Here is a 13560-nt window from a genome sequence, read left to right on the forward strand (position 1 = left end):
ACTTTACAAAACGTTCAAGTCACTAATATGTCCACTGATAATGAAAATGGAAAATGGAATGAAAAAGATTCAGAGTCCACAGTATTCAATAAACCTAACTGTAAATAGTACGCGAGACCGAGGCATCTAATCCAGGAAAATTCAACACTTCATTCCGCTTGTCGTGACTCTTGAGGAAGAAAAGAACTCTCCATCGATTTTCCAGGGATAAAAAGACTGTTGTGGCAGGTCAGAACTGAGGCCTAGTTGAAATTGACATTTATACATACATACATGTATACAAACATATATGAATACGTATAGACGTACATATACAGTATTTAAACTTACTGATTGACTGACTGATACAGGTAAACTTTCATATTCTCTCTCTCTCTCTCTCTCTCTCTCTCTCTCTCTCTCTCTCTCTCTCTCTCTCTCTCTCTCTCTCTCTCTCTCTCTATATATATATATATATATATATATATATATATATATATATATATAGGCCTACATGTATACAGTATATATATACCTAAACACACACAAATATACATACATATAAATACACACACTCTACATATATATATATATATATATATATATATATATATATATATATATATATATATATAATGTACATATTTATATATATATACATATATATATATATATATATATATATATATATATATATATATATATATATATATATATATGAGAGAGAGAGAGAGAGAGAGAGAGAGAGAGAGAGAGAGAGAGAGAGAGAGAGAGAGAGAGAGAGAGAGAGAGAGAGAAATGCCACAAACTGGGGCAGATTTTTGAGAAAAACAAGATAAGAGGTCATTTGACTATAGAACACGTTTAAATATGTAAAAATGACAAAACAGACTCTGCATTTACATTTCGGCCTACAAATCAATTACGCTTAAACACTATGGCACGTTGGTACAGAACAGTCCAGTCAGTTCTAATAAATTTCAATCTGAATTTAACAGATACGTGTATGCGAGACGTGAACTAGACTTATGTCTGATTTCGAAATACAGGGCGTAGGAGTAACCTCTCGGGAATCTCACATGCGTGGGTTCAGATCCTACCACGGAAGGTGATGATGCTTTGTTTTTCCCAACTGGATATTAAACACTGAAAATGCAAGTAACAAGGTTAGATACATATATAAACACATACATAAATGTATGCGTGTATATGTATGTATATATACTGTATATATATATATATATATATATATATATATATATATATATATATATATATATATATATATATATATATATATATATATTATACACACACACAAACATTAAGCTACAAATATTTAATATCCAATTCGCTCTACCTTGGATATATATGTATATATATATATTTGCATACGTATATACACATATACGTATACAATTATATAAACATATATTTCATAAACATATTTCAAGATTAATGTTCGTAGATATATATATGATATATAAATATATATATATATATTAATGTTATATATGTATATATATATATATATATATATATATATATATATATATATATATATATACACATACATATACCATACAGTTTTCCTAGACAATGTTACCCTTCTGTTTCTAAGTAAGCCATCTTGACATGAAACTGATGATTCTATACCCCTTTATATGTGGGATGCAACTACCCCATTCGAATAACTAATGGATACCTAATCCACTGCTTTGGCTACTAAAGGTCTCAACAAAAATTCTTGACATGGGCCCAGTCATCTCTCCCTGTGACCTGGGAGACTGACATGGGGTCTCTCAATTTTGAAACAGTCACTAACGCAAAAAACCTTCCCTGTACTCTCCTGCAACAGCAATAACCCAAACTATTCATGTCTCCCTCTTCTAGCTTTTACGTTTCCAAATTAGATACCATCTGACCGACTCAACCTCTTCAAACTAATGTACATGATCAAACCACCTCTAGGTCCTGTAATCCACGTTCTAGAAAGTGCTGTAATCCAACCTTTTACACATGTACTAACCTCCAAACCAATTACAAGTCTCTGTTTTGTTATTTTCAACCTTCAGCTTTCCTGCTAAAGCTGTCATACAATCCATATTCCATACTGCAAAGAAACTGCTTATGCCAAACGAACTTGACCTTCTTTACTAAATGTGACTCGATCCGCTCATGTATTCTAGTCTATATCTGTGCTGTAGTTTGTTATGTGTTTCGCCGTTATGTCAATCCATGGTATAGCAATTAAGGAGATGGGAAAGTGAATATAACTATTACAAAGCAAATCTGTTCAATAATTTGATTTAAAGCCAAGAGAAAATTTGAGAAAAATCATCATTACATTTTCTTCAAGTTCTCCATTAGTTCTTTGCTGGGTGAGCGGGTTCCGTTCTCAGCTACCACTCTGATGGTCGCGAGTTCGAATCTCCGAGCGGCTAGTGAAGAACAAGAGAAATTTGTTTCTGGTGATAGAAATTCATTTCTCGCCATAATGTGGTTCGGATTCCACAATAAGCTGTAGGTCCCGTTGCTAGGTAACCAATTGGTTCTTAGCCACGTAAAAAAAATAAATCTAATCCTTCGGGCCAGCCCTAGGAGAGCTGTTAATCAGTTCAGTGGTCTGGTTAAACTAAGGTATACTTACTTTTTTTTTCTTCTCCTCCAGCGACTAAGAGAGGTGAATTTTATGTCCACCTCTATCCTACTCCTATGGGAACTGCGCCAACAAAAGTGTCAGATTAACCTACTTGTTGGGACCGAGACTATCACATGAATACAATCATCCCCACTCTTATCAAGCTGCAAAGCAAACCGGGTACAAAGCGAAGCAGTTTTACCCCAAACCTCAGCCTAATCACAGAATCAACGGGTTAATCCTCAAAGAGGTTTCGCCCTCAAGATATTAATACAAAAACTATATCAGTACCTCGCAGGTTAGTTGACACTCCCACTACACACCTTATCGTTATTTTCTCATTTTAATTTCAATCCAGTCTGATATCTTTTCCATTTGGTCACATTATTATGAAGGGCATTTGGGTTAGAACCAGAGTAGACATTTCAAAAGTTCGAAAGCCCCCACGGTTGTCACATGGCTTCAAGGCAGAATACAGATATTCTAGGTTGAAGTCACGTGACTTTTACGAGCCAATCCTTCCACATATACTATGAACACTGTATGAGCAGATCTAACAATGTACCATAGGCCTTCTCTACTGTAGGTACACGTATGACAATCGATTTTTTCCCTTTGCTCTCAAACTTTCTATTAAGTTTCACACCGTCGGATGAGTAAGAAAAATAAAACACGCTCTTCCTTGTATAAACTTACAACTTACAATAATCTTATCAAAAGCTTTTAATCATCCGGCGTTCTTTCTCAATCAGAGTTCATCCTTACATCTGCCATTCTGTCAATCATCCTCTTCATTTCTTTCATTATCTTTGTGTAACACGAACATCTTCCTGCCAAATAACTTCAACACTGTGCATGGGTTAGTGTAACTGAGAATATACCGCTTTAGAATATTAATATTTCTTGCCCGTGATAGGAATGTAAAGGTGAATTTACAAATGTACATGGATTGACTTATTCATTACATTCAGAACGTATGTGGTTCCAGATTAGTATAATTCTGATTAGTTCAAAACCGATATTAAGCTTAAATTTATTTTCGTCTTGTTACGAGCGACAACGACCAACGTAATCTCAGAAGAGATTATGGCGCGATTCCAGTGGAATGCAAGCCGAAAATAAATCTCTTTGGGGATTTAGATTGATGGAGAGAGAGAGAGAGAGAGAGAGAGAGAGAGAGAGAGAGAGAGAGAGAGAGAGAGAGAGAGAAACTAATACTGTTTATTGATGGCTCAGACTCTTGCAGCCAACTTTTTCAGAGTAATTTTTTTGTTATTGAAAACATTAATTACTTTTCAGGTTCTTGCAACCAATTGTTTCAGATTAATTTCATTTCTTTCCTTTTAATGATAACATTCATTACTTTTCAGGTTCTTGCAACCAACTGTTTCAGATTAATTTCCTTTCTTTCCTTTTAGTGAAAGCATTCATTACTTTCAGGACCTTGCAACCAACTGTTTCAGAGTAATTTCATCTCTCCCTTTTCTTGAAAACATCTAACACTTTTAGTCTACAATGAATATTTCAAAATGTCTTTCATTTTATTATGCCTTGCTATGGACACTAAGATTGTTTAAATCAAAGGTGAAGCAAGGTTATTTTATGATGTAGAAAATATTTAGTCGTGAGGAAACGGGACCCAGTAAAAAAAAGCCCTATTTCAAAAGGTTCTCTGACTTTAAACTGGAACTGATTTGCATAAAACGATGACTTCTAAGTGCACTGTTATTATATACAAAAGCAGCAACCGATATCAGAGAGCAAATATTTACAATCGTTCCAGTTATATTTTACCTACATTTTCTATACTGGATATTAAGATAAAGATTTGAACTGAGGATGTGGTCACCACTGAAAATAACCCATTCGTAAAATAAAACTTTACAAAAGTTCATGGCTAGTAACTTACCATTACAAATGAAAAATTTACTCATGCCAAATGGCATTAGTGTTTATATTTTTGTACAAATAATTTATTTTGACGACTAATGTACACCGCGTAGGTTATTTCCTGGGTAGACCAGCCCACAATACTTTAAGGTCACAGAAAACTCCACAAAATGCTTTTGGGGGAAACCCAGTAATGGCGGGTCAGACATATATTATGAATACATGATTTCTTTTCATTTCCTTCAAGAGCGAAATTTACAAACGACTGTGCGTCCAGCTACAGGACTTGGCATCTAACCATTAAGACTAAAGTACAATTAGATGGTAAATGAATATCAATATACCATTTTGGCCAAAGGCCAAACGCTGCGACCTAAGAGGTCATTCAGTGTTGAAAGGGAAATTGAGAGCACAAAGGTTTTAAAGGTGTAACAGGAGCGAACCTCGCTGCTGCACTATGGAACAGTTGTTAAGAGAGGGTGGAAAGTAAGATGGAAGAAAAAGAATATCAACGGAGGTACAGTAAAAGGGATGAAACTGGCTGCAGCTAGGGCCGAAGGCACTAGCCCTCTACGGGGTAGATGGTATATGATACCTCAACCTTGAATAATCAGTGAATAAAATCATATTAGACGAAATTTTCCATAACACTGAACGAGAATCTTATTTGCCTCAGAATTCTGATACTAAAGCAAGTAATTATCTTTTTCCTCTCTCAACATTTGCTGGGGCAAAGTCTACTGATAAAAATGGGTTACCTGAATGTGGTCCACTTCAAATTCGACGCCAGTAAACCATCGGAAGCATCCTGAGAAATCACCGCCATATCTGTAAGTAGATTTTATTCATCAAGGTTTATATATATATATATATATATATATATATATATATATATATATATATATATATATATATATATTATATTATAATATATATAACCATTTTACAAGAACAAGTTTATATGTCTCTTTCACATCAAAATTTTGATGTTTTCCTCCTGTCTTTCTAGATTTTAGTCATTCATTGTGAAGATGTGATTTTAAAATCTTGTTTTAATTTTTTGTAGATAAATTTTTAAAAATTTTATAATCTTTTCAATGCTTTGGTGATGTTTTTCCCATTTGTTTGATATATTGATATGCATAATTGTATAATGGGGTTATAAACTTGTTCTTCTTAGACATGGCCCTGTTGTGGAACCTGAGATGTTTGTCAGGTCTCATCCTTCCTTATTTACACAGGTGTCCAGTAATATATATATATTAGATATAAGGAGCCCTATATATATTATCGTGATGAGTTGATATATTATTTTATAAGAGTTATAATATTATAACATTTTTATGTATATATATAACCCATATTTATTAGCTGTGTCTGTGCTTATTCTTTTTGTAAACTGGGTAATAGAATGAGGAACAGTAATAGAGTTGATATTTTATGACATGCTATAATCATATAACCAGTTTTACAAGTCTTTATATGTCAAAATTTTGATTTTTGCAGATTGTTCATTGGTGGTTTTTAAATGTCTTTTCTTAAAGATAAATTATCTATAATCCAATGCTTTGAAATGTTTCCCATTTGTTTGATATATATATATCAATTGTATAAGGCATAAACTCGAAAGCTCAAGCCCTGTTGTGGAGAGAGAGGGAAGATCTTATTCTGTCCTTATTTACACAGGTGTCAGTAACTCACGCTTAGAGTGAAGGAGCCCTTTATATTATCGTGATGAGTTGACAGTTATCAGTGAGTTATGTATCATTTGTTCTGGGAGGACTTTGGAGTTATTAGCTGTGTCAGTGCTGATTCAGAGTCTGTCAACAGAATGAGGAACAGAAGCTTGCTGGAAATTTAAAAGGCCCTCCCTTTGCTTGTTCAGGTGGTTTGAGTCTCCCAGGAAATGTCTCTCATCTCTCAGCCATGTCTATATTCTGTACATATGTGTATACTTGTATGTATGTATGAATGTATGTATATATATGTATCATGTATTCTGGGAGGACTTTGGAGTTATATAGTGCTGATCCAGAGTCAGTCAGTCAGGAACAGAGCTTGCTGAAATATATATCTCTCTCTCTCTCTCTCTCTCTATATATCTCTATCTCTCAATAATATTCATATATATATAAGGACTGATGGTTTACTGTTTGTAAAAGTTCTGTTAAAACTCACCCCAGGAGTGTGTTGATTTTGTAGAAGGTGATCAGGAATATTGTTTTGTGCAAGCATTGTGGAAAGTGTGTGATGATACATTTTTACAAAAGGTAATGTGGTGATTACTGAGTTTTGTTATGTTAAGAGTTAAAGTGATGTTCTAGGTGAAAGAAATTATTATTTTGATAAGAGATGAACATATCTCTTATTGTGAGTTCTAATGTGTCTTGCTACTAATTATATATATTTGAATAAGTCTTTGTGACTTGGCAGTGTTGTCTATGAGAAAGTCTTAGAAAGATGTGGGTTCAACTTTTTCTTTTTTAAAAGAGAAGTAATCTTTTGAAAGATTGATATAATCTTTAAGCCTGTATTTTTGGTGGTTGGTATATTTCCATTTTTGCATATTGCATTCTTATATGTCTGTGCTATCATATTACTATAATTTTATAATTAGTTTCAAAGTTTTGTGCTGGTGATTTCTTACCATTTTGTTAGTGCCTACCTGCTATTGGGATTTTAGAGAATGGTTATGTGGATTCCAGTCAGTAATATTTTGGTGAATGTTTGTGTTAATTAATCAGGTATGTGCTTAGCACTTGAGTGATAGTTAATGGTTTGAATCTTACCTAACCAAATTGCTTTCTTAATAAATTAGTTTTGTGAATTAAACTTGATTAAGAAATACTTAAATCTTACACTGTTGTCAATTAATAGTAAATCTTTTGAGATTGTGAACTCTGCATATAACTTTTGAACTTAGAAATAAACCTGTTTGTTTAAAGTTTTTTAAAACACAGTGTTTCATTTTGACCACCAGTAATTAGAGACATTAATGAATGTGTACAAGGTAAGTGATGTATCTGTTTGTTCACCTGAGACTTATCTAGGTAAAATAGAACCAGAGAGACAGCTCCAGTGTTTGTTGAAGTGATATCCTTTTCCACTAGTCTAGATATAACTTATTAACTGATGCCTCACCCATAACTTGATAAAGTTACATTGATTTTCTCAAGTGATAAGTAAGTTTTATGGGATCATTGTACCTTTAGTGATTCATTCAAACTCTTTGTAATGAGGTTTCAAGTATCTGGTCGATGTGAGGTAACTTTTTGGTATTATTATTATTTGTGTAATAACCAGGTGCTTGATCACTTAGTGACAATATATATATATATATATATATATATATATATATATATATATATAATAAATATATATACATATATAGTGTGTGTGTATATATATATATATATATATATATATATATATATATATATATATATAAATATATATATATATTTTATATATATATATATAATATATATATATATATATATATATATATATATATATATATATATATATATATATATATATACAATACATGCTTTATAAGAAGCAGGATATATAGGTCTCGTGATCTAATGCTTAAGGTGACTGTCTCACTACCAAGAACAGCTAGGTTTAAATTTTCAGAGCGGACGGATTGATATTAGTACAATCTGTTAAAACCTATGTGCATTCTGTTAACCTAAGTGACAATCTGGTAGACGTTCGACCATAGTGGTCGCAGCTGGGGCTGAGATAGGTAGGCAGCCAGCAAGCTCAAGCGGATCTTTCCTAGATTGTGACCCCCAAGGGTTTTAACCCGGTATGCATCCACCTTTGCGGCGTGTTTAGTACAAGCCCGTTGGGGATGACCGTAAAAACATAAGAAAAAGACTGTAAATATAAAGATAATGACCTTAAAAGAAATCCTAGTCCTAGATGGCGACCCCCGAACTATCTAGGAAAGATTCGGCCAAGCTATTCTGTTAACTAAAAATCCCAAGGATAAGTCTCTGGAGCCAATTACGAGAGAGAGAGAGAGAGAGAGAGAGAGAGAGAGAGAGAGAGAGAGAGAGAGAGAGAGAGAGAGAGAGAGATGGGCGTCCATTTCCTTAAGAAAAAAAATCCAATACAGCTCGGTTAACCGAAGCAGCTAACCATGCACCTTGTGGTTATCTGACTGTGGTGATTCGCCAACTGGCGGAGAACTGCATGGTGTTAGCAATCCCATGACCATATTGACTTGCTAACTGCTGGAGGGTTAACTGGTGACCAATACTTACTTGAACACCTCAGAAAAAAAAAAACACATACACACAGTAGCCTATCTTTGAAAACTACAAAAAAAAAAAAACAACAATCAATAAAGTACAAAAATATAAAGACTGATGCTTACGTGATGCTGACATCAATGAAGAGCTGTTCCTCTCCATCTCTGACCTTGACTGACGACACCCGCGGAGCAATTTCCCCTGGGCTCAAATCTTTGATCTCCAAGTCTACTTTTGGCTTCAGACTGTCGATGAAGAGGTCTATCTCGTCCTCGAGGTAGGTGCCAATGTGAGGCCACAATCTGACAAGAATCTGAAATTGAAATCAGCAGTGGTATAATAATAATAATAATAATAATAATAATAATAATAATAATAATAATAATAATAATAATAATAATAATAATAATAATCCACAACTATATAATAAATTGTATTATTTGTAAGAGATAAAAATGTTTTTCTTTTTATCATTTGCAAAAGTTACAGTTTATTCATGTAATTGTGGATTTTGATTATGAACAGTTTAATCACAACACTCAATAATAATAATAATAATAATAATAATAATAATAATAATAATAATAATAATAATAATAATTGTATTTTTGTGAAAGATAAAAACATGTTTTTATTATTTACAAAAAGTGCAATTTACTTACATAATTGTGGCTTTTATTATAAAACAGTTAAATCACGACATTGTAAATTTATTTATAATAATAATAATATAAAAACTGTATTATTAGTAAGAGATAAAGGTTTTATCATTCACAGAAATTACAATTTATCTAAATAATTGTGGATTTTATTATAAAAGAGTTAAATCGCGACATTGTCAATTTCTCAGTAATAATAATAAAAATAAAAATAAAAACAATAATAATAAAAATAATAATAATAATAATAACAATAGTTGTTAAGCCAATAATTACATAACGTTCTGCAAAGAGGAGACTAAGCAAAGAACGGAAGAAAAGACTGAATGGGTAATCAAAAATGATCTAGGCAAGATAATGGGGGGAGGGGGTCTGCATTTAGACACGCATTCTGACAACCAGCTATAGCATTAAATGTTACATATCCGCTTCCTGGCAAACTCTTTCTCTCTGAGCCTTGCGACTGACGAAATGTAAAGATACCAACATGCTTCTAGCAAAAATAAATAGCTCCTGCAATTCTCTCCCGACTAGATGTGTTCGTGAAACTTGAATCCCCATGATGGCTATTCTAGACATGAGGGACATGGTCAAAATCACTAACTTTGGTAGCATCTGAATAATGCATGTAATATGTATATCTCTATCACTTGTAGCACATAAGTTATGGCCAAGGTTACAGGTGCTGCAAGGAAAGGTAAGCCTCACAGACGCACAATGACAGGCAGACGTACGGGGCGGGAGGGCCGGTGGGCGGGCGCACGCACGCAAGCACCATGGACGACCGCATGAATATATAAACTATAATATCCGTCTCCTGTTCGACCTCCCTTTAGGGGTCCAATGGCAAAAGGTCTCTCACTTACTTAATGGAGTATTTAAGCTTGAAGTAAATCTTAAAAGACAATGTTCGCAAAGGCTTCCTTACTAATAACAATAACAAAAACAACAGATAAACAACAACAAGAAAAACTACCAAGTAGACTGACATTCCAAGGCAATCGGCATGATTTGAATGTTATTTCAGCGCCGTTTCAATTCAATGTATAGTCATATCAACAGGTAAATGTACTGTCCAATTTGCATATTATTATTCTGCAGCAATAACACCCATGGATTTGGTGTGGTTTAAATATTTACAGGAACTACACAAATGATAATTCCTTGATAATGGTAATATACTATACTGGATTATGCAAAAATTGTTTTGCACTCGGATTCATTGTGATGGCATTTTATACAGTAATTAATTAAAACAATTTGATTTTATGTAATATATTATGCAAAATACGACTATTATTTTTTCTGGCTTATACATTGTTTGTGTTATTTCAATATGTCATGCTAGATCAACAGACAAGGAGTAACGCCTCATAATATATTTCAGTCTCACTGTACTTCCTATAAAACATGATCGGGCGCTAGTTTTGCTTTACATGTGCAATTAAATACACATTAAAAATAAACATAGCGAATGTGGTAAGTATAGAGCTCACACCCAAAAGGAATTATGAGACATGAAAATGCCTGGCCAGTCCCTGTACTCTCTGTATCAAACCCAAAAAGCAATTAATCCATTGTCCACTGCTTATACTAATGCGAGCAGGGTATGTGTTTAGCTGTCGTCAACTGCCTTCAATCCAATCCACCAACGAAAATATACACTATTATAACACACACACACACACACACACACACACACACACACACACACACATACACACACACACACACACACACACACACACACACACACACATATATATATATATATATATATATATATATATATATATATATATATATATATATATATATATATATATATATATATATATCGAACTAACGCTCTTTTTGAGACAAAGTTTTCGCTTGATTTTAGTGGGCAGAATCATACGTGAGGCACTAAATCTTAAGTGTGCTTGGTGTGGCATATCCAAGCTGAAGCTCAAAGGCTAGGCTAGGGTACACATCAAAACTTCATGCTACAATTCACTCATGAAAGTAGTTACCACTTTAATCATTTAACGTACAAAACATTATACTCTTACTTGAATGTAAAAAAATATTCACTTACACGAGTTATGTTGGAAATAAACAGTGAAGAAACACTTTTTCGACTTGTATATACAAATGTGACTAGTTTAAATTAGCAAGCTCTGCTACCTTGTGAACGTAGAAAGCAAGTGCTTTTCATCGAGTATGTTATAAAAAAAATCGATCAAAAGAAAAAAGTAATAATCCACAATTAACACCGAACCACTTGCGTTAGCAGTGCATGGCCTACACAAAACTGCTAAATAGGGCACCTTTAAAGAATTGCAGTTTTTTTTATTATATATGGTTTTTTTTATAATAACTAGAATATACTGTAACATACCAGTATTCATTTATTTTTAACACCCTTTCTGCAGTGTTTATTTCTGTATAAACAACTATGCAATTAGGTACTGATTCTCGATGAGAGAGAGAGAGAGAGAGAGAGAGAGAGAGAGAGATAAAACATGACTCCTTCCTATCTGGCCCGTAACTGAAGCTAAAATGTACTCTGCTGGCAAATGTTTTTAACAGGAAACTTTTCATTGGGAACAATTGTTAGCCTAGCTGTGGTATAATGATTAATCAAAATGTACAAGGAAAAACAGTTGGATTCTTGTCTGCTCCCTCAGACTTAGGGTTATAAACACCAGGGCAGCTCTAACCTTTTAAGTTACAACGACCCCACCCTACACCTAACCTTACGAAACGTCTATGCAAAGGCCTCGGTCTCTGTCTAACCTAAGTTAGGTTACCTTACCTTACACAGCTCTGCCAAAAGGAAACTCGGCTACCACACCACAAACAGCAGCTCAATGTTCATACCAATCCATTTAATGTTCACTCATATTTCCCACACTTCTCTTTCCTCTTTATACAACAGCCTTAACGCACACTATTATATACACCACTAAAACAGCTCCTCCACCTAATCACGTGCCACTAACCTAAGCTACCAAAAATGGAACAAGCATGACAACAAACACAAGGTCACAGTTTACGTGTTGGCAGTAAAATGCATATTACTTTTTTTTTTTTGTCCTAAATTACAGTAATTTGCTTTCTTTTTTATCACTGATTTTAAATTAATGCCCTATCACAGATCTTACATATTAAACGATTATCTTTGATTGAATCACTGATGCGTGTGAATCATTGACCAAAGCTCTGATGCTGCGTATTAGTAATAAAATGCGAGTTCTTCCACGTTTATTGTTCAGCATTACGCTTAACTTTCTTTGGCTTCTGTCAATTTTAAAGGGTTCGTGATTTTCTATACCATATCATCGCAATGTGTTACAATCTTAAATTATATTTACCAATCAAAATGATGAGTGACCAAATCGTAGCCTACTATTTTGATGCAGTTCACCCAGCAGTCCTAAACGCCTATTTTTAATAAGTACAGTGTGTGTGTGTGTGTGTGTGTGTGTGTGTGTGTGTGTGTGTGTGTGTGTGTGTGTTTTAGGCTAGCCTGCCTAACTTACTGCATTTGGCTAGCAGCTACTTGTTCACATTTTATATGTATTTAGCTATGATATTTTGGTTAACCTAATGTTTAAGGAATACCTTGAGAAAACTACACTGTGTTCTACACATGACAAATAATTACATAAAGCTGTTTTCACACTAATGGGAATAAAGATTACACTAGCTATCCAATGTTTACAATTTATACGACTGCTTTTATCAGTCCCAAGTCACTGGGGTCTTAAAAATATATTACTAATCATAGGCTAAGCCTATAAAAGTTTTATGAAGAATGGAATGAAGTTAGGCCTAAATCAATTAAACCAGTTGATGCCTTTAAAAAGGGCCACATAAAAAGGGATATCATGTATGCTAGACCTATTCCACCTAACCTTAGTATGTTAGTTATTCCACCTAGCCTTAAGTAAGCTAGACCTATTCCACCTAACCTTACGGATGTTAGACCTATTCCACCCACCCTTAAGCATGCTAGACCTATTCCACCTAACCTTACATATGTTAGACCTATTACACCTAGCCTTAAGTAAGCTAGACCTATTCCACCTAACCTTACGGATGTTAGACCTATTCCACCTACCCTTAATTCCACCTACCCTAGGCT

General features: G+C 33.8%; 1 protein-coding gene across 2 annotated transcripts in view; it reads right to left on the bottom strand.

The window, feature by feature from the left end:
- LOC136850693 (extended synaptotagmin-2-like) overlaps positions 1-13560 on the bottom strand; it is a 56400-nt gene that overhangs the window by 23578 nt on the left and 19262 nt on the right. For both annotated transcript variants that reach the window (XM_067124506.1, XM_067124505.1), the window contains exons 3-4: positions 8898-9085; positions 5269-5338 (exon numbers count right to left, since the gene is read on the bottom strand). In XM_067124506.1, coding sequence (XP_066980607.1) covers positions 5269-5338; positions 8898-9085 — 258 coding nt within the window. The remainder of the gene's footprint in view (positions 1-5268; positions 5339-8897; positions 9086-13560) is intronic.

The sequence above is a fragment of the Macrobrachium rosenbergii genome, chromosome 22 (genome assembly GCF_040412425.1).
Source record: "Macrobrachium rosenbergii isolate ZJJX-2024 chromosome 22, ASM4041242v1, whole genome shotgun sequence".
Classification (NCBI taxonomy): Eukaryota; Metazoa; Arthropoda; class Malacostraca; order Decapoda; family Palaemonidae; genus Macrobrachium; species Macrobrachium rosenbergii.